The 22,812-nt window shown below is 43.3% G+C and overlaps 2 protein-coding genes across 2 annotated transcripts in view; one reads left to right on the forward strand and one right to left on the reverse strand.

Moving 5' to 3' along the window:
- The window catches only part of NT5DC1 (5'-nucleotidase domain containing 1), a 238,906-nt gene that overhangs the window by 11,782 nt on the left and 204,312 nt on the right, over positions 1-22,812 (forward strand). Inside the window, 2 exon segments of the mRNA XM_030556165.1 lie at positions 693-772; positions 11,886-11,967. Coding sequence (XP_030412025.1) covers positions 693-772; positions 11,886-11,967 — 162 coding nt within the window.
- COL10A1 (collagen type X alpha 1 chain) overlaps positions 20,070-22,812 on the reverse strand; it is an 80,792-nt gene continuing 78,049 nt past the window's right edge. Inside the window, exon 3 of the mRNA XM_030556164.1 lies at positions 20,070-22,255. Coding sequence (XP_030412024.1) covers positions 20,361-22,255 — 1,895 coding nt within the window. The 3' untranslated portion in view covers positions 20,070-20,360. The remainder of the gene's footprint in view (positions 22,256-22,812) is intronic.

The following is a 22,812-nucleotide window of genomic DNA, read 5'->3' on the forward strand; positions in this document are numbered from 1 at the left end:
ACCCACGTTGGGTAGTTATGTCTTTATATGTCTGCAGGAGTAGAGACCTGCTCCTCTGCAAGGCATAGCATGAACTCAGCCCCCAAAATGGGATTTTGATGTCTTCAAGCCACTTTTACACCTTGCATATTCTGGGCTGCTGTGAGGGCTGGAGAGGCCCCCAGTATACTTAGTCCAAGATGCCCATCTGAGTTACAGCAGGCTGTCCTATGGATCATAGTGCTGCCTGGACTCTCCAAAGCACTGTAGCCTGCAGTCTTGCCCCTAACATGCCCCTACATCAGGACTTGTGAGGATGTTCACAATAGGCAGCCTTGTGACTGTCTTCCTCAGTTCTGCACTGTGGAAATCTTCCCCCAGCAGGACTCATCAACGTTTTTAGAGCCCCGTTACATGACTCTGGCCCTTTTTGCCTGAACTGGTGAGGATCTCATCCAGAGGCTTAATATTTATTTTTAAAATGTTAGTAATTTGCTATAGAGTAGCAATTTTCTATCGCCAATAGAATGATGTCCAGAAAAAGAAAGTCTCTCAAAAAAAATAACATGATAGTAGATTTGCCAATGGCCAATATCCAATCCCAGTAAAATCACAATGGGAACTTTAAAATTAACCATTTAAACACAAACTTTTCCCCCAGTTAAAATATATACCATAGTTTAAAACAACTTTTCTTTTTCTTTCTTTTGCAGCTAAATATTATTGCTATGATAATTATTTTGACCTGCCAGGAGCTCTTCTTTGTGCAAGGATTGTGGATTGTTTAGACAAGGTAAGAGCTATGTAATTTCAAGCTCAATTAATAGAAAAGAAAAATATTGCTACTTGTGTTAGTTTTTTCCTGTCTCTGCTCATCTCTCTTCCCTCCCCTCCCTAAACACACACAGTACCATGTTGAATAATGAATTGTCTTGACACTTATGCTAAGAAATGAAATTTAAATTGGGTTGGACCTTTGCATTCCAATTTTACAGTGTATGTAGGTCTTCCTCTAAAACAATCGGGACAAATGAAGTGGTCAAAATATACTCTGTCTCCACTAGAGGGCACAAAGAGCTAGCATAAGAATAGTTAAGTGCTTGTCTGCCTTAGTTTTTCTTACACTTAGAATGGTATTCTTAAAAACTAATTGGAAATTGAAATATGATATAGCTTAACTCTTACAAGTGACTTGCTAATGAAGGCAGATAGTTAAGTGGGTTCAGAAGGTTAAATGTTCAAATTGAAAACTTTCAATACACATTAACTCTATATGCTACACATATGTGTATACCTAGGAATACACCTCTAGAGGTGGAATCATTTTAAAGTTTTCAGGTGCTAAGCATAACCACTCATTAAATTCTAGATGACAGTCACATGAATATCTACAGCTTTTTACTCAGACAAAAGTATAAGACAGTATATCTTAAATTCTTCCTGAAGGTAATGAAGAGCGCATAGAGGTTGAAGCTTGTAGATCGTTTTTAATAAAAAGCAGATCCTTTCAACAGTAGAGTATGGTGGTATCCCTTTATTGCTAAAGTTTAAGTCAATATGCTGGTTAATGATACTGTGATACAGGGCCGCCCAGAGGATTCAGGGGGCCTGGGGCAGGGCCTGGTCTTTGGCAGCAATTCAGCAGCAGGTCCCTCTCGAAGGGAAGGATGCGCAGCTGAATTGCCACTGAAGAATGAAGCAGTGGCGGTAGAGCAGCCTAAGTGCCGCCGACTGCTGCTTCCCCCACCCCCCCCTTCACCACTTGCAGCGCTTGTATTCACTGGGCAGCGCTCCGAGGCTCGGGCAACAGTTCAGCGGCTGGTCCTTCACATGCTTCGAGTCTTCCGCTGCGCTGAAAGAAACGCTGCCAAAGACCCAGAGCGAGTGAAGGGCCCGCTGCGGAAGTGCTGCCGCAAACCTGGAGCTGTCTGCCCTGCCCTCCCGCCCCCCCTGTTGCAATACTTAATCTCTTCTGAGCTTTATCTCTGTTTAAAGGAAGAGTACCCATTATCAGACTACTATAGTATCAGAGTGCCTCACAATCTTTGATGTATTTACCCTCACAACATCCCTGTTAAGTAGGGATGTACTGAAGCAGGGAGAATAAATTACTTGCTGTAGGTCACACAGGCGAGCTGTGGCTGAACAGGTAATTGAACCCAGATCTTGTAAGTCCAAGGCTAGTGCCCTAACTACTGGATCATTCTTCATCTCACTGTATGTGTTCACGATATGCCGGGGAACCTGCTATGTATAATTGAGTTGGTGGTGATTATTCAGAATTTGAAAATATGTTACTTAGCTACTGGATCATGTTTTCATATTGTATATCATTATTGGGTCAACTTGCTGAAAAAAGTTAATAAAATTCAAGTTAAAAAACTACAGCACTGAAACTTTCCAATCCCTGGAATATAAAGCCAGTAGGATAATGAACTCTCTACAGCAGCACTGCTCAGCTGCTGGTGTACGACCTGGAAGTGATGCATGAAGGATATCCTGATAGGTTGTAACTTGCTGGCTATCAAAGCAAAATAAATAAAAACCCTTCATTTCCCCAAGACCCAGCAGCAGACTATGTATAGGGCCCTCATGCAAATCCATGTTTGGAGTAGTAGACATTAAGTTCGTATTAACTGCCGAAGTATTGATTTTTCTAGCTCTATACAGCCCTGTAGCATTACAAATGGGTCTTTATTCCCATCTGAATACAAATTTGAGGTAACAGGTAAAGATCTCAAAGGCAGTCCCTTGAAATCTTGTTAACCATTATATCAAAAGCCATGCCAACCAAAGTGTTAAGAGGTTGCAACACTGCTACAAAAATTCATTGTTTAATACAGCAACACTATATCTCAAACATTAAGCTTTATTGAGTAGCTTAAAAAAATAAAACTATTTCAGACCATATTGCCTGCATGCTGCTGCCGTTTACCTTCTGTGACTGGTCATTATGAACATGGGAACATCTTTCCTCTGTGGTGTGTACTGACTGCTTGTTTGATTCTGGGTGTATTTCAAGGGACTAATTACAATCTCTAATGCTCTGGGATTCAGGTATTTAGGAAACTGCTTCTCTCCCTAAATCCTAACATGGCAATTGAGATCAGCAGAGACACTTCTGCTGTCAGTTCCTAGATAGATCCTTCTAGGAATGGTGAGCGTATTTTTTTTTATGGGGGTTCTTGTCTGTACAAATACTATTCTCAGTGACAGCTGCTGTGACAATACTTCTGGAAATCTTTTAAAAAAGTAGTAACTGGGGTGAGAGGGTTCACTAGGATTTGAATGGAGCTATGCAAGTAGATTGTAAAGTCTTTTAGGAGAGTAGGAAGATATATTGTTTGCTGAATGTATGCTATAAAGAAAACAATTTGGTGGTGGAATGAATGGAATTAATGGTGTTAAGGAGAAGTTGTATACAGGGGCGGCTCTAGACATTTCGCCGCCCCAAGCACGGCGGCATGCTGCAGGGGGCGCTCTGCCAGTCGCTGGTCCTGCGTCTCCAGTGGACCTCCCGCAGGCGTGCCTGCGGAGGGTCTGCTGTGGAGCCGCGGGACCAGCAGACCCTCCGCAGGCATGCCACCAAAGGCGGCCTGCCTGCCACCCTCCCGGCGACCAGCAGAGCACCCCCAGCAGCTTGCCGCCCCAAGCACACGCTTGGCGTGCTGGGGCCTGGAGCCGCCCCTGGTTATAAATCACATTTGAAGGCTGAGTTTGGTCTTTGCAAGGATCTTCAAGCAGGAGGAGGGATAGCTCAGTGGTTTGAGCATTGGCCTGCTAAACCCAGGTTGTAAGTTAAATCCTTGAAGGGGCCACTTAGGGATCTGGGGCAAAATCACTGCTTGGTCCTGCTAGTGAAGGCAGGGGGCTGGACTGGATGACCTTGCGGGGCCCTTCCAGTTCTATGAGATAGGATATGAAGATATGAAGATATACCTATGAAAAAATATTTCTTTTCTTTAAAGATTTGGATAGTTCCCAATTAACAAAATCAGGTAGGCATAGGAGGGGAGAATATTTTGATTTTTACAATATTGCGAATATATATTTTAATAAAAACACTGTCTTGCCTGTGAGCAATTCCTATTTAAAATCTAATATAAGTTCTTTTATGTAAGTCAAACTCAGATAAGGAATAAGTAATGATCTTATTTCTACACTGTGGCAAATTGCCGGTACTGTTATGCTGGGTCTCACGCTTTCTCGTCTTTGGGGAAAGTTCAGGGCGCCATTGCTTGCCTCTGAACCAGTATTTTAATTACCCCACTAGTGTCCTTGAGGAGGGGAATGGAGAGGGAAGGACCTGGGCCCACCCTCTTCTCCAGGTCCCAACCCAGGGGCCCTGAGGTTTGTGGTGAACCACTTGAACTAGCGGTTCCTTCCCCTGGGCTACTTCCCTCACCTGTCCTTCAGCTTGTGAAGGGGCTTCTTGCCCTCCTTCTACACAAGCCAGGTGCCCCTTACCTAGGGTTTCTTTTGGATTTCTCAGCCCACCGCAGCACTCCTCCAAACTTTCCTTTTGTCTCTCTTCAAAACTGTTCTCTTCAACTCCTTCAAACTGCTCTCTGCTCCAACTCCCACACTGTCTGACTGAAGCAAGGGGTTTTTATCACATGACTGACTGCTGGTGCTCTAATTGGCTTCAGGTGCTCTCGTTAATCTATAGCAAACCTTCCTCCCCTTGCAGGGAATAAGGTTCCCTGCTAACACTCTCCTGCTGCCCTCTGGCCATGCTGTATCGCATATTTCCCCCGCCCCCTGCTCAACACCAAGGGGTTGGGCTACTTGGGACGAGAGGCAGTGCTGTCGTGATAGGCCATCAGCGTTGCCATGTTGGCTTCCAGCTCTATGCTGGACCTGAAAATGGAAAGGCTGCAGAGAGAGGAACCACCTCGTTACTCTGGCTTTCCTCTCCTTGTTCCTGTGCATCCACTGGAGCGGGGCGTGGTCTGTCACGAGAGTAAACCACTGCCCCAGGAGATAGTAGCGGAGAGTCTCCATAGCCCATTTTATCACCAGACATTCCTTTTCGGAACAGCGTACTTTTGTTCCCTGGGGAGGAGCTTCCGTCTGAGTAGCGGAGAGTCTCCATATCCCATTTTATCGCCAGACATTCCTTTTCAGAACAGCGTACTTTTGTTCCCTGGGGAGGAGCTTCCGGCTGAGGTACAAGATGGGGTGCTCCTCCTCCCCTACCATCTGGGAAAGGACGGCACCGAGCCCCACCTCCAAGGCGTCTGTTTGTAGGATGAATTCCTTCTCAAAGTCTGGGGCTATGAGTACTGGATGGCAGCATAGGGCTGTCCATAAATCTGCAAATGCTTCTTCTGTCACATCAGTCCACTTTATTATCTCGGGGCCCCGAGCTTTTATCAGATCTATTAATGGCCCTGCTCTTGTGGCGAAATGAGGGATGAATCTCCGATAGTATCCTACTATCCCTAAAAATGCTCTGACCTGCTTTTTGCGGATTGGTCGAGGCCAACCTTGTATTGCCTCCACTTTGTTCCACTGGGGTTTTACCAAACCTCTCCCTACTACATGCCCGAGGTATCTGGCCTCAGCTAGTCCTATCATGCACTTGAGAGGGTTAGCAGTGAGACCGGCCTTTTGCAGGGCGTCCAGCACCGCTTCTACTTTTTCTAGGTTTGTTTCCCAGTCAGGGCTATGTATGACTATGTCATTTAAATAGGCGGCGGTATACTTGACATGGGCTTGGCTTGCAATAACTTATCCATAAGTCTTTGGAATGTTGCAGGGGCCCCACAAAGTCCGAAAGGGAGGACAGCGTATTGAAACAGGCCATCGGGTGTAGAGAAGGCAGTCTTTTCCTTGGCATCCTTAGCTAGGGGAATTTGCCAATATCGTTTGGTCAGATCCAGAGTGGTTAGGTATCGGGCCTTGCCTAACTGATCAACTAGCTCGTCAATGCATGGTATCGGGTAGGCATCGAAGTGGGATACTTCATTCAATTTCCAGAAGTCGTTACAAAACCTCAGGGTGTCATCAGGCTTGGGGACTAGGACAATCGGACTGGACCACTGGCTATGGGATTCTTCAGTGACCCCGAGTTCCAGCATCTTCTTCACTTCCATCCTAATTTCTTCCCTTTTAGTTTCCGGTATTCGGTATGGTCTTATCGTCACCCTTACTCCGGGGTTGGTGACAATACGATGTTGGACTAGTGTCGTTCGGCCCGGTTGTGTACAGAATACGTCCTGGTTCCGGTGGATCATTTCAATGACCTCTGTTCGTTGTTCTGGGGTTAATTCAGGAGATATCTTTACCTGTCCCTGTGGGTCATCTGTCTGAGGTAGAGCTCCTCGAATGACCAGACACATCTCTCTGTCATGCCAGGGCTTCAGTAAGTTGATGTGGTAGATTTGCTCTGGCTTTCGGCGGTCTGGTTGTCTAACCTTATAGTTCACTTCCCCAATGGCTTCCACTATCTCATATGTTCCATGCCAGCTGGCTAGAAGTTTGCTTTCTGCTGTCAGTACTAACACAATCACCTGTTCCCCCAGCTGAAATCTCCATACTTTCGCCCGACGGTTGTAATATGTCCGCTGGGCCTCTTGTGCTTTTTCCAAATGTTCCTGTACTATCGGGGTTACTTGAGTTATTCACTCTCTTATCTGTGTCACGTGCTCAATGACATTCTTTCCTGGGTTGGGTTGTTCCTCCCAATCTTCCTTGGCGATATCTAATATCCCACGTGGGTGGCGTCCATATAATAGTTCAAAGGGAGAAAAACCCATGGATGCCTGCGGGACTTCCCGTATAGCGAACATTAGATACAGTAGAAGGGTATCCCAGTCTTTTCCATCCTGTGCTACCACCTTCTGGATCATACTTTTAAGGGTATGATTAAATCGCTCGACCAGTCCATTTGTTTGTGGATGGTAGACTGAGGTCCGTATGGCCTGGATGCGGAGCAGGGCACATAAGTCTTTCATTAGTTTTGACATGAACGGGGTTCCCTGGTCTGTCAGGATCTCCTTAGTGATGCCCACTCTGGTGAAAACCTGTAGTAGTTCTTTTGCTATTGCCTTGGACGTGGAGTTTCTTAAAGGAATGGCCTCTGGATACTGCGTGGCATAGTCAAGGATGACTAGTACGTTTTGATGGCCCTGTGCTGATTTTTCTAATGGGCCCACTATGTCCATGGCTATCCTCTCGAAAGGGACGTCAATAATAGGCAAAGGTACTAATGGGGCCCGCAAGTGAGGTCGGGGGCTATGCAACTGGCATTCAGGGCAGGAGGCACAATAACGCTGGACTTCCGCCTGTATCCCTGGCCAATAAAACCTTCTTAAAATTCTATCTAGGGTCTTGTCTACCCCTAGATGTCCCCCAAATAGATGACTGTGAGCTAACTCTAGTACTGCCCTTATGTGTTTCCGTGGGACTAAGAGTTGCTCTACTTCTTCCCCTCGTATTTGCTCTATCCTGTACAAAAGATTGTGTCTGAGCACATAATATGGCCTTGGGCCTTTGATTTTTCCTTCCACAGGCACACCATTTACTTCCACTACCTCCTCCCTCACGTTCGCATATAATGGATCTTCGGCCTGGTCCTGCCCAAAAGTCTCACGTGCAGTACCAAACTGACCTAATTCTAGGGGGCCTATTTCTACTCTTCCCCCTGGGGTGCTCCCACTTGGGCTAGGAACCGCTTCCGAGTCTTCCTTGGCCTGAATTATCTCCTGGTCTCCTGAGCGGGTTCGCCTACCCACAAGGGAAGTTTTTTGATTCTCTGCTAGAATCCTGGTCCCTAACCTTTTATCTGCCCTTCGTTCTCGCCTAGAGCTTTGGGGTTTTCCAGGGGATGAGAATAACTCTGGAGCAAATTCGGCAAACATTGGGATGAGGATATCTGTAGTTGCCTCCATCTCAGCCTGGGGGTTGCTACCCTCCCCTGGCTCTATTGGGGTAAGTAAGCTCTCAAACCCGGGGAAGTCTCTCCCAATCAAAACAGGGTAGGGGAGCTTGGGGACCACCCCTGCAGAAACCCTGGTAGTATTGCCCTGGATCTCAATCCGTACCGGAATTGTAGGGTAAAAATTCACGGTGCCATGTACGCACGTTACCCCTGTGTTTTTGGCCTGGGTTAGTTGGTCTGTTCCCACCAACTTCCCCGAGACCAGCGTGACAGCACTCTCGGAATCTATTAATGCTATGGTCTCGGGGAAGTTGGTGGGAACAGACCAGCTAATGCTAAATACAGTTACCATTCATTTTTACTGGTCTAGTATATCCATGTGAGGTCATTGTGACCTCTACCAGGCCAATTAGGCCACATCGCTCCCCATAATCACCCAGATTATACTGCATAGGTTCTTCCTTGTTGGGGCATTGGGCTGCTATATGCCCCAATTCCCCACACGCATAACACCGCCCCCTTATTCCGGTTGTCACCCTCTGCCTGGGGCTATTTGGCTGGCCCCCCACCTTTCTTCCCAAACCCCCAGATCCCTTCCTGGCCTCGAGCCATTCCTTGGTGTCTTTCCTCCCAGTTACAGTTCTCGACAGCCTGGGGCCTTGGGTTTCGGGTTGGCTTCCTGGATTGATGTGTCTCCCCGCCTGGGGTCTGGAACAGTTCACAGGCTGCCAGCTGTCTTTCCACGAGGGAGACCAACTCATCATAGGTAGAGGGATCATTCTGGCCAACTCAAGACCTAGTGGTAGCCCCCTCATATACCGGTCCAATACCAGTACCTCTATCTTCTCAGAGCTAAGGGCCTCAGGGCGTAGCCATTTCTGGGTCAGGTGGATCAGGTCAAACAATTGTGATTGGGGTGTCTTGTCCTCCGTATATCGCCACTCATGGAACCTCTGGGCTCGCAATGCCGTCATTACTCTGAACCTGGCCAGGATCTCTGCCTTCAGCTGGGAATAATCTGCTGCAGCCTCTGCAGCCATATCGTAGTAGACCTTCTGGGCTTCTCCACACAGGAATGGGACAAGGATACCAGACCATTGATCTCGGGGCCAGGCCTCCCACAGGGCTGCTCTTTCAAAAGCCAGGAGGTATGCCTCCACATAATCCTCCTGTGTCATTTTCTGTAGGCAATGGCTAGCCCGTACGGTCTGGGTCCCTTCGCAGTTGCGATTCTGCTCCATCTGGTTCACCAGGTCTTTCAGCAGGGCTCAGTCCTGAGCAGCCTGACTCATCAACAGATGATTGGTCTCCTGCTGCATTCTAGTCACCTCCTGTTGGGCGGTTGCTTGGACCCGGGTAGCCTCCTGCTGGGCCGGGGTGGCTTGTATAAGGGCCTTGACCACATCGTCCATCTTAAGGATGGGAGGGTTTTGCCTAACCCTGGACTAAGTCCCCAGCGCGCAGATCCCATGCTTGACACCAAATTGCCGGTACTGTTATGCTGGGTCTCGCGCTTTCTATTCTTTGGGGAAGGTTCAGGGCACCATTGCTTGCCTTTGAACTGGTATTTTAATTACCCCACTAGTGTCCTTGAGGAGGAGAGTGAAGAGGGAGGGACCTGGGCCCGCCCTCTTCTCCAGGTCCCAACCCAGGGGCCCTGAGGTTTGTGGTGAACCACTTGAACTAGCGGTTCCTTCCCCTGGGCTACTTCCCTCTCCTGCCCTTCAGCTTGTGAAGGGGCTTCTTGCCCTCCTTGTACATAAGCCAGGTGCCCCTTACCTAGAGTTTCTTTTGGATTTCTCAGCCCACCGCAGCACTCCTCCAAACTTTCCTTTTGTCTCTCTTCAAAACTGTTCTCTTCAACTCCTTCAAACTGCTCTCTGCTCCAACTCCCACACTGTCTGACTGAAGCAGGGGGGGTTTATCACATGACTGACTGCTGGTGCTCCAATTGGCTTCAGGTGCTCTAGTTAATCTATAGCAAACCTTCCTCCCCTTGCAGGGAATAAGGCTCCCTGCTAACACTCTCCTGCTGCCCTCTGGCCATGCTGTATCACAACACCATTCTTGATTTCCTTCAAACAATAGACAATCTTTTCTCTAAACAGTCTACAGTACTTTAATGTCGACGACATTGATTGGAAATTTTAAAATTTGTAGTACTAGGTCATGATACCATGATCAATGAATTCAATAAGCTAGTGATGTCTACTCAATCTGCATATTCAAAAATGTGCAAAATTAAAGAAGCTTCCTAATACCTGAACAGCCGTTATATCAATTATTTTACTAACTACAACTATTGAGATTTCCTTTCCCTCTTCCTTCCTTCTCTTCCCATCTGCAAGGCTGAATCATGGTTTTGTTTCTTAGTAACTAAATCACATAGCATGTCTCTAGATAACATCATTTATTTGTAGTGTTCGCTTTCACTTTATGCACAGTTGGGCAAATGATGGCCATTAATTTCAGCAGAGAGACAATGTGGGTGAGGTAATATCTTTTACTGGACCCGCTTTTGTTGGTGAGTGAGACAAGCTTTTAAGCTAAAGAGATTTTCTTCAGATCTGGAAAAGGGACTCTAGGACCTTATCTACCCTTGCAAGTTAGAGCCCATTAAATCAGTCCCGGGCTCCATAACTCCTGAGGTGTCCACCCTGCAGCTGGAGTGCTCCTGGTAATCCACCTCCATGAGAGCCATAGAGCTTCCAGTGCCCGGGCTGGAGCACCGGGGTGCCAGTGTGGACGATGTGTTGCATTAATCCCCTGAAGTCAAGTGGTCACTCTGGTCATTGTTTTGAACTCCGCTGCAGGCATGCAGATATCCCCTTTCAAAGCTGCGTTTCTGGCATGCTTATCTCCTCCAGGACACAAAGCAAACCATTACTGTGGAATGCTCCTGCAGCAGAGACAGGTGTTTGTGTGTGTTTGTGAGAGAGAGAGGGGCAGGGAGTAGGGGCTGATGTCTGGTTTCCCCCTTCTCCCTGCCTCTGTCTGAACTTACAAGACAGCATGCTGACACACTCTGCCCCCCCAAACACACTATCTCTCCTCCCACATACACACAACACACTCCTTCTCACACTCCCCACCTCCTCATTTGAAAAGCAGCTGGCAAGCTAATAGGACGCCCATGGAACAATGGGATTGGGAAACCTGCATCATGTGATGCTGTGCTTGCCCCATTAGGCATTGCAAACCTTTTCCAAAGCATGCTGCAGCCACTTGTACACTGAGATAACTACCACAATGCACTGCTTTCTGTGGCATTGCAAGAGCTGCTAATGCGGACATGCTCTACAGTCACAAGGAACACAGTGTGAACACACGGTAGCGATTTCCCTGCTGGTGTCTCCAAGGGTCGGTTTAACTCTTGGCAGTCTACATCTGTAAGTTTAGCCATGCCCTAAGTTTAGTTGACAATCACTGACTCCTAAGTGCCTAAGTCACATTTGAAAATAAGACTCGGGCTTATAAAGGCAAGTCTACTCTTTAAATGCTGTATTGGTGCAGCTGCAGAGATGTAGCACTTTAATGAAGATGCTGTAAGCTGATGAGAGAGAGCTTTCCTGTTGGCTTAGTTAATCTACCTCCCCGAGAGGTATTAGCTGTGTTGGCTAGAGAAGCTGTCCCACTGACATAGCGCTGTCTACCTTGGGGAGGGGGGCGGGCTAGGTCAGTGTAACTACATTGCTCAGGGGTGTGGATTTTTAACCCCACTGAGTGATATAGTTATACCGATTATAGGTCTGTAGTGTAGACAAGACCTAAGTCAGAAAGGAGTAGCAATGCTGAATTGAGCAATGCCTAAATACCTTTAAAAATCTGGACCTGAGTGACTTGTCTAAGATGGCTCACAGTCTGGCAGAGCCACCTGATGAATCCTGATCTCGTGAGTCCCAAGCCGTAACACTTTGCTTTCAAATAATTGTTGTTTGTTAATGACGTTCACTTTATTTTTGCTCACGTAAAAACTGATACCTGACCTGTGTGTTTGTTTGTTTATTTATTACTCTTACAGCATGTCAGACAGACAAAATACAACTTTTGGAAGGATGTGATTGCTGCTATACAGCATAACTATAAAACCTTAGCTTTTAAAGGTAGGCAAGTTAATTCAAAACACACTTACTACGGTAGGCTGAAAATATTTATAGGCTTGGCAGAATTCAATTTTTTTTTAAATAATTTCACAGATAATATGTGTTTACTTTTAAGATATTTTTTAAAAATTTTGATCTAAATTTTCACAGTTGTGCAAAATTGTGGGTTTTAAGCATTTTTATTCATATTGGTTTAAATTTTCATAGTTGCAGGAAATTATGGGGAATCAGACAATAATTATTTAATGGCAGTAAATGTTGAGATTCAAAATTTAAAACTCTATAACCATTACATCACAAATTGTCAACATCACATGTAAAAATATACAAAGTAAATATTCTTAATCAGTCTCTCAATTCTCAAGCAGCATTTTACTTACTTTCCAGTCGATGAAAATCAAAATGTATAGACAGGCAAATATTTTTTCATAGGTTTGTGTCTCTATGGGGAGATCACCATTTCCTGTCATTTACCAATAAAAATCTAATCTGTCCAATCCTATTTATATATTTACTGAAGCAGAAACTTCTACATTTGCTTTGTTACTCAAATTGATTTTCATTAGAAATAAAAATGTATTCCATGGTAGAGTGGGTCTAAGCAAAATAATTGTTTAGTGTTGCAAGTGGATGATGCCAGAATGTGTTTCACAGATAATGACCAGATGTTCATAAATATACCTTTCTATATCTTCTAGCTTATATCTTCCATTGGGTGCATGATGTGATATTGGAAATTTGTGAGAACCTTTAGGGAATCAAGGAAATCTTCATTCAAATACACTATTTTCAGCAAGATCATTCTTTGCAAACAGATAGGAAGAAAAATACACTTTTCATTAGCTATCGTACTTCTGCAGAATTTGCATTAAGAATCTTGTATTGCACAAGGCTTTGCTTCTAAATGGTGTTGATTATGTAAATTTCTGTGCAGTAGAACTTCTTTAGATAGCATTGAGCTGCACATGTAAGGCCAAATTTCCAAATTGATCTACAAAATTGTGCCTGCAAGTTACATGTTTCCATATGCAAATACCTATTTGTGTATAAAAGTAGCGGGGCTCTGTGTACAAACAGATGAATGTACATATTTTGTGACTGAAAGCTTGATCTTTCATAATCCTATCAGTGGCAATGTTTATTTTAGTACACACATACTTCTCTTTTACAACAGTCCTCCTTGGACTGTTGTACTAATTTAAATGAAATAAATTTAAGGACCTCAAGGAATTCATTTTGAAGCACTTGGAGGAGAGGAAGGTGATCAGGAATAGTCAACATGGATTCACCAAAGGCAAGTCATGCCTCACCAACCTGATTGCCTTCTGTGGTGAGATAACTGGCTCTCTGGTTATGGGGAAAGTGGTGGACATGATATATCCTGACTTTAGCAAAGCTGAGGGGAGAGAGGGTCCAGAGGGACCTAGACAAATTGGAGGATTAGACCAAAAGAAATCTGATGAGGTTCAATAAGGACAAGTGCAGAGTCCTGCACTTAGGATGGAAGAATCCCGTACACTGCTACAGGCTGGGGACTGACTGGCTAAGCAGCAGTTCTGCAGAAAAGGACCTAGGGATTACAGTCGATGAGAAGCTGAATATGAGTCAACATTGTTGTCAAGAAGGCTAATGACATATTGGGCTGTATTAATAGGAGCACTGCCAGCAGATTGAGGTAAGTGATTATTCCCCTCTATTCAGCACTGCTGAGGCCATATCTGGAATATTGTGTCCAGTTTTGGGCCCCCCACTAAAGGATGTGGACAAATTGAAAAGAGTCCAGTGGAGGGCAATGAAAATGATTAGGGGCACATGATTTATGAGGACAGGCTGAGGAAACTGTGCTTTTTTAGCCTGCAGAAGAATGAGGGGGCATTTGATAGCAGCCTTCAACTACCTGAAGGGGGGTTCCAAAAAGGATGGAGCTTAGCTGTTGTCAGTGGTGGCACATGACAGAACAAGGAGCAATGGTCTCAAGTTGCAGTGCGGGAGGTCTAGGTTGGATATTATAGACTCATAGACTTTAAGGTCAGAAGGGACCATTATGATCTTCTAGTCTGACCTCCTGCAAAATGGAGGCCACAGAATCTCACCACCTGTAACAAACCTCTGAGCTATTGAAGTCCTCAACTTGTGGTTTAAAGACTTCAAGGTGCAAAGAATCCTCCAGCAAGTGACCCATGCCCCATGCTGCAGAGGAAGGTGAAAAATCCCCAGGGCCTCTGCCAATCTGCCCTGGAGGAAAATTCCTTCCCAAAAACTATTGCACTAGGAAGGTGGTGAAGCATTGGAATGAGTTACCTAGGGAGGTGGTGGAATCTCCTTCCTTAGAGGTTTTTAAGGCCCAGCTTGACAAAGCCCTGGCTGGGATGATTTGGTTGGGGTTGGTCCTGCTTTGAGCAAGGTGTTGGATTAGATGACCTCCTGAGGTCTCTTCCAACTCCATTCTCCTATGATTCTATGAAATGGGTCTAAGGTGTTAACATAACCCAGTTACTGTCCAGCATTAAGTAGTGTTAAACAAGGTCCAGGGTTTGGTATACAGGGACCTCAGCCCCTAGTACCATGGCAAATGCACCATTAAAAATATTTTTAACTTTTTATTAAAGATATAGAGAAGAAGGAAAAACTGTAAAAGCATTTGAAATGTAAAGTATTAAGTAAAGCTTTTGTTTTAACAACATTTCTTGTTCCCCCTATATATTGTTCCTATAGCGGGACCTCCCCCCCCCCCCGTTTTGACAGTCTCTTAGATGGTATCAAAGATGGTAGTAGCTGTTGTTGGGGTTTTTTTGGTTAGAAGAGAAGAGGTTAGTTGAAATGAGCTTGAGCTGTTGTTGCTGCTGTTAAAGTCCAAACTTATTAAATCTCAGGTGATGTCTGGGATTTAGCTGGAACTGATACAGGTGCTGATGTCATCTGGATCCTCTCTAGACCAGTCTGGTCAGGATATCCCCTTAGGATTAGAATGAAGAAGGTCTGGGGTCCCAAGAGGTGATGGGGATGGCAGCCATGATGGTGACGCTCTAGTTGTCTTTGTCTGTTCTTCCCTGTTCCCCACCTCTCACAAAAAAAGTATGTGTGTGTGTTTTGTTTTGTTTTTTGTTTAGGGAACCTCACAGGGAAGAGTGGTTGGAAAAGCCCACCCTCATTATTTTGTCCATTATTTTGTCAAAGTAGGCCTAATATCTGACACACCAGTTTTGGTTCATTAATTTCCAGTTCCACATTTTTTATTTATTACCAAGTGTGATTTTAACATAGTTGATCCATATCTGTAGGCCCTTTTTGTGTAAACTAATTGAGTTTTTCTGCCTCCTTTTTGTATCATTTTCAAAATGGTAAGTTTTTGATAGTTTGCCAACAGCATCGGAAAGAATTCCCTTTAAAATTACTTCATAGAATATATTTAATAGTATGTTGTAAGAATCATTATTACAAAACTCATGACTAGTTTAAAAGTATTTCTGGCCATTTTGCTTGTTCAGATTCCTTAAAATTAATTTATGTGAGATATTTAATTAGAGGAAATGTATTAATTATATTTCTCACCTTGTACAAGTGAGCAAATTAAAAAGTTAAGGCAAATTTTATTTTTAACATACTTTCTAAAGCTTAAGGCAGGAATTTGTGAACACTTACACAGTGTGGACAAAAGATGGTTGAAAAATGGAGTTTTCTTCCACAGAAAAATGTCTAAATTTTCAATGGTAAATGTTTTATTTTGGCCAACATCCAAAATATTTCAGTTCTAAAATGCTACTCCAATACCTCATGGAAGTTGTAGTTTGGGTGCCTTATATCCCATTCTCTTCTATAGGCCAGGTTCCTGGATAGGACTACAATCTGCCACGGTGCACCATGGCCCCCATTTTGAAAGGGGAAGAGATGTATCACAGGAATCCCTGACCATCGTGTACCATGGTAGATGTAGTCTGGAGGGAAACCTAGCCCACCGAGGAGCATGAGGACATAAGACAACTGCACTACAAATCCCATGAGGCAATGTTGCTGCATTTAGAGCATTTTAGTTTTCAGATTGTGGTTTTTTTTGTTAAATTGAAAAAGTAATTTTTCTGTGGGAAGCAGACATTTTGTGAACACTTTTATTTAAGTGAAAACCTAATTTTGATGGAAAACTTTTCACCAGCCCTAATGTGGACCACAGTTTAATTCATGGAGTACCCTGAGGACTGATTTCCTTCCCATTCATCCTTCCCAGACGCTGCCTCTCACATATGCATTCTCTTATGTTTCTGTAGTGATGAAAGCAAATGGGCATATAGACAATTGATATTATGAATGTATGCAGAGTATTTTTAACTGTCTGTTCATGTAGTTCCATTGGAGATAAGGAGAGTATGCACCAACTCTCCAAGTATTATCAGTAAGCACTCTATGGACCACAGTTTCAGGACCTCAGGTTTAAAGGACACACTTCTAATTTTTTTCATTCTTGATTCTTTTTAAATATTTTAAGAAACACTACAGGTCATGGTCATTGAACTTAAATGCCAACATAGGAAAATCTGAAGTTATTTCAGCTTTTTAATATCTATTTTGTATTATAGTGTATTAATAGCAATTCTTAATCAACTGTCATTCTTTCTGTATACTAAACATCAAATTCAGGAAGGAAGATTATCTGAAACCAGAAAACTTTCTGAAACTTTCTTTTCCTGCTCACAGCTGATGGCCATTACAGTATTTGTACTGGCAAAAGAGGACTAGACTTCTGGGTACTTTACACTGTTTTTATTTATATATATATATATATATATATTTCTTCCTCTGTGAGTAGGAGTAAATTGTTTTGTTTATAGAGTATTTTTAAACTATAGTTGATTGTTTTTAAAAATGGTGAAAGAATTGTGAAAGAAAATGAATCTTCATTCTGAGCTCAGCATCCGTGATTTTTTTGTTCTGATTTTTCCGTATTTTTTTTCTCTGGCTGCATTTCATTCACTTCTGATTTGACAGTTTTTCCATTAATTGAATTGCTATGTTTGGTGTTTCTTGGAAGTCTAATAACCTTTGTAGTACCTGCCTAAGAAGAATTGGAATCTGTCACTGCTTTCTGTAAAAGTAGATTGTGAATCCAAAACTAAAAGCTGGGTGGTTTTCAGGCTGGACTTGCAAAATTAAAATTGGATGACTGAAATCCAGATTTACTACCAAAATCTATCTCTAGCCATCCAAAGTTTTTTTGAGGTTATTTAAAATCTTATTATACTCATGGCTAGATAGTCTCTGATACAATAATATGAAAAGTTCGTTAACATGTCAGTGTCTAAGACTCCAGCTATTTAACTTGTACTGTTTGTCTAAACCAGTGGTTCCCAAACTTGTTCCACCGCTTATGCAGGGAAAGCCCTTGGCGGGCTGGGCCGGTTTGTTCACTTGCAGCATCCTCAGGTTCGGCCGATCGCGGCTTCCAGTGGCCACAGTTTGCTGCTCCAGGCCAATGAGAGCTGCGGGAAGCGGTGGCCAGCACATCCCTCGGCCCACGCCGCTTTCATCAGCTCCCATTGGCCTGGAGCAGCGAACCGCAGCCATTGGGAGCCACGATCGGCCGAACCTGCGGACACGGCAGATAAACAAATTTGCCCGGCCCACCAGGGGCTTTCCCTGCACAAGAGGTGGAACAATTTGGGAATCACTGATCTAAACTCCTATAAAGCAAGCCCAAGTGTTTATGTCCATTTGGATGAATGAAGAGGTAAGTGGGTAACAAGTTACTCGTCTTGTAGGGATGTCTGTTCTAACATTGATGGAGATTAAGATTTCATAAAATGTACTCTCAATTGTACTACTTAATACCCTTCTCCCCCTACTTAAAAAAAAAAAAAAAAGAAAAAAAAAAAGTAACTACCAGTAATTAGATTTGTGAGGTACATGTTGGCAAATTTCAGCATGTTTTACTTCAATATAAAGTAATTGCGAAACCATTGTCCGAAGATCATTTGTACTTGCCAATGGAAGGTTTCCCATATCCACTACACTGTGGCTGTTAGCACTTTCCATGGAAGTGCCAAATAAATTTAATGTATTGGCAACTAAATATAGCCTCTTGAAATGCTGGAAAGATGCTTTGAGAAGTCAAGCAGATTAATGATCTATCACAAGAGGATTACATATTTAAATCATTTGTTGTATAGAAAAGTGGTGATCCTAATTGGAATCTGTTCATGAATTATATTGGAATATGAGGAGACAAGACCAGGCTGATTAATCAAAAAGGCCAGTGTGCGTAGAATTTTCAGTTTGGCTCAAGAGGAAGGAGAATTTATGTGGCATTTGGGTATTGTGTTTAGTGCCTATTATGTTGCCATTCAGCCTTGCAAAACTATTGTGAAAATTTACCAACATGCTCACTAAGTCTGCTTGGCCACTGTAGCATAAATCTTATTTGATTCTTCCAGAAGCATTGTTCATTGTAGGCAAAGGAATGACTAGAATTTTGCAAAGCTGTTGCATAATAATTTATTACAATTTATAAAATAATACATGTTGACTTAATAACAGACCAATTTAAAGATGATCTTCACTTTTTCATTAATACCTAAGTTTTATCAAATTTGGAAAACAAAATAGAAGTGTTTAGAAAAGAAGAAAAATAATGCTGGTTTCAAATTAATACAGTCACTGACTTTGGTTTCATAAAAAAATAACATAATCAAAAAATGGTAAAACATGGATTTTTAGCTTTTAGTAAGAGTAACACTGTCAAAGCATCGGTGTAAAAGCAACCTTCAGCTTAAAATAAACAGTAAAATCAGTTTTTCAGATTTATTTGACAAGCCTCTCTGATGCATACTCTTCTTTGAGAGCCATGCATGGACAGAAGAATCTTATATGAACAAAAGCCTGATCACATTGTTACATGGCTATTTTGTACATTTAACAACAAACAACAACAACAAAAACCATTAAAAATATTAACTTAGTTGATTTGCTCATTTATGTACCAATAACTTCTGTGCTGAGTACTGTATATTAGAATGATGAATGCTGTATCCAACAAATTAATGAAACATTAAATATACATGTGAACAGTAAATATGATAGTGTGATCTGTTGGCTGATTTAATTAGCTCTGCTAGGAATGCTCAGATATGTCATTGAATAATGCACATTCCCAATTTTCATTAATTAGGAACTAATAACATAATAAAGATATATGCTTTTTAAAGAAATAAACTTACTGTGCATGAAAAACAGTGTGGGTAAGAGACTGCCTCTAATGATTTCAGGTGATAAAGCTATTTTAAATTTAGTATATGCATGAATGCCTGTGTTTTGTTGCAGATCTATAATGCCAGTTTCTGAATTTATTGACAAAAACAGTTGTAACATATACTCAGAACATTAGTTAGTCTACAGCACCTTAGTTTAAAATTTGCTTTAAAAATATTGCATTAGTGTGTTGCTGCAGATTATAAAATGACATTTCTAAAAAATCATTGCACAGACTTCTAGATTCACAATCTGAGTATTCATCTTTAGCCTTAAATGCTTGGCTCTTCAGACATATAGTTTTTTTTAAATAAATCCTTGAAAAGATCACCCTTATCTAAAATAGATATTTACATTTAATTATTATAGTACAAAAAACTTGCTTCCAAAGTCGCCTTATCCTTTCTGTCCATCCCTGTAACCTTTCTCCTTCACTCCCCTTATTGCAGAGAGCCTTTAAAGGAACAAAACCCCTTCTCTTACAAATAGCTGGACAAGTGATTTTCTCTTTCTTTACTTCTATTTGATGAACTAGTTTTAAGAGATCCCTCCAGCAAAATCAGTACCTTAGTAAGATATAAAATCCTTTGTTATGCCTAAAATCTTTGGAAACATATTTTTAAGTTGATGAAACTTCATAAACATGTCTATTGTTGTTATAACAAAGTAAAGTAGTGTTCCCTTTCTCTAAAAGCAATCTCTTGAAACATTTGTTATGAACACACTAAACTTCTGTGACTGATTAATTTAAAATAATGTCTTTGTTTCAGTGAGATAAATATGTAGTAATCTGGAATGATTACTTTCTGAAGGCTTAAGAGTACATTTAAAATATAAAATCAGCTTAGAAATAACTGATTAAGAAAATGTAAAACAAAGAAGAGCTATATCATCTATTACCATAATGTTTAATGTTGTATTCAGCAGGACAGCTGACTTGCCTTTACTACAAAGTTTTTGCAAATAAAGCTCTGACAGACTTCTAAAAATGCACAAAGTTACTCTGAAGCTTAATTTTGAAACAAATTCCCCTACCCTATCATCATCATTTCCCCTTTGTGCCAGATAATTTGTATGACCAGTCATAGGTGTCACAGCATAGTCCAATTAAAATTATCTGAAAGAGGCAATATTAGCAGAGTTAAGGTGGGATACTATCACATATGAGCAAACAAGAATCCTGAAAAAGAGGAGTGAACATAATCAGAGGAATACAAGCCATTAGATTCTGCATTGGGCAACTGCAACCAGACTTGATCGTTTTCCATGAGATCAATGACAGCACTTCCAGAAGCTTGGTCAAGGTATCCTTTCTTGTACTCATCATAAGTGTACATGATTGGTGAGCCATTTTTATAGAGTGCGACCCAAACATTTGTTCCTTTTACATGTACATGGTAAGAAAAATAGTAAAGTCCTGGGATCCTACATGTGAAGATTCCTGTTCTGGGGTCATAATGTTGCTGTCTGTTGTACAGGATTTTATCAAATTTGATGGGCACAGTGGCCCCAGGGTAGGCTTTGGAGAGAATGGCAGAGAAAGCTGACACTGGCATTCCAGTTAGACCTTGATTTACTCCTGCTTTCATAAGAGGCATTCCTATGAGGCCTTGACTCTCTCCTGCTTTTATGTAACCATCTGGCATCTGTGGGAGTATTGCTTGTCCAGGAGGACCAGGTGGACCCGGAGGGCCTGGTAACCCAGGCTCTCCATTGTTGCCTCTTGGGCCTGGGAGCCCAGGTGGCCCCATAGGTCCATTTAAACCTTTTGTAGCAATGCCAGCTGGACCGGGTAATCCTGGTGCCCCTGGCTCCCCTTTAGTGCCTGGAAAACCTGGAATACCTGGTGGCCCAATTGGACCTCTTATACCAGGTATTCCAGAAGGTCCCCTTGGGCCTGGCTCACCATTAAATCCTGGTGCTCCTTTAAGTCCTGGTGCACCCATTGGACCAGGTAGGCCAGGTGGCCCTGCATGACCATTGTCCCCTTTTGGGCCTGGTAAACCTGGAGGTCCTTTAGGACCAGCAAGACCCTGCTCCCCTGGATATCCTGGTTTTCCCTGTAATCCTGGTAGGCCTCTGTCACCTTTAGCTCCTGGGTATCCTGCAAGGCCTGCAGGTCCTACTTCACCTTTAGGCCCAGTTAGGCCATTTTCACCCGGTATTCCTCTAAGTCCTTGAGGACCCATATTTCCAGGTGGTCCAGATGGTCCTGGTTCTCCTGGAACTCCAGCTGGGCCTTCATCTCCTTTGATTCCTGGAACACCAGGAAGGCCTTCAGGTCCTCTATGTCCTTTCATCCCTGGCAAACCTGGCTTTCCAAACCCTGGAAGACCTGGGGATCCAGGCATGCCTGGGGGTCCAGGCAGTCCTTTAGCTCCAGGAATCCCTGGTAATCCTGGTGGTCCATTTGCTCCAGGCTTTCCAATTCCTGCTGCTCCAGGTTCCCCAGGAAGGCCTTGGGAACCTGGGATGCCTGCCGGTCCTGGTGCACCTGGTAAACCCCGATCACCTTTCACACCTGGCTGACCTGGAAACCCATTTTCACCAGGCTTCCCTATCCCAGCAAGTCCAGGGGGTCCTGGGGGGCCTTGGGGGCCTGGAAGCCCTCTGTCTCCTGGGCGACCTGGAACTCCATATCCATTTTCTCCCTTTAGTCCATTTATACCAGGAATACCTGCCTCACCTTTTTCTCCGGGGACACCCCGTGGCCCTTGTGCTCCTGGTGGCCCTTGTTCTCCTGTCTTGCCAGCAACAGAGATTCCAGCAGGACCAGGAATTCCAGGAGGCCCTTGTGGCCCTCTTGATCCTGGGAGACCAGCAGGTCCAATGTCTCCTTTTTCACCATTTAATCCTCTCTCCCCTGGCTTTCCTGGTAAACCTGGTAAGCCTGGCTTTCCAACAGCAGAAAATCCAGGTGGGCCTGGAGGCCCTGGTGGACCTTGAGGACCTGGATTTCCATAGCCTGGTGGCCCTGCTGGGCCTGGTTGTCCTCTTGGGCCAGCAGGACCTGGTAGACCAGGAGGTCCTTGTTCTCCCCTTCCCTGTAAACCTAAGACACACAATACAATCATTAGAGCAGTGTTTGCAGGTTCATAGCTTGTCAGCATTTTGGCTGACAGAGAGAAAACAAAATAGAAATGAAAATACTAATTAGTAGAATGTCTACAAAGATCAGTGTCTTTAAATTATTGCAAGTTCTAGTGGTTAGAGAACCGGGGATAAGACTCCTGGGTTCTATCCCCTGCAGAACTGATCATTTGGTGTGAACTTGCCCAAGTCACTTACAGACTCTGTACTTCAGTTGACCCATGTATAAAAGAAACATAAAATACCTAAGGCAGAGTAGAGTCTAGACAAATATTTACCCAACCTTCCCATTATCCTCTTCCACCAATTGTCTACTATAGTGATCAGCACTGAAATAGTTAATATATCATTCCTTCCCTCACTGGAGTGCTCGCTCATTAGGCTCGACAGCTAACACTGCAATGAGATGAATGGGAGGAAGGCACATGGGAGTTGCTTACTGACTCTTTGTTTCAGCCTATCTATTTGCAGGTTCATGAAGACTTCCACAGCGGTTTACATTTGGAAATTTATCGCCCC

This window comes from Gopherus evgoodei, chromosome 3 (genome assembly GCF_007399415.2).
Source record: "Gopherus evgoodei ecotype Sinaloan lineage chromosome 3, rGopEvg1_v1.p, whole genome shotgun sequence".
In the NCBI taxonomy this organism is placed as follows: domain Eukaryota; kingdom Metazoa; phylum Chordata; order Testudines; family Testudinidae; genus Gopherus; species Gopherus evgoodei.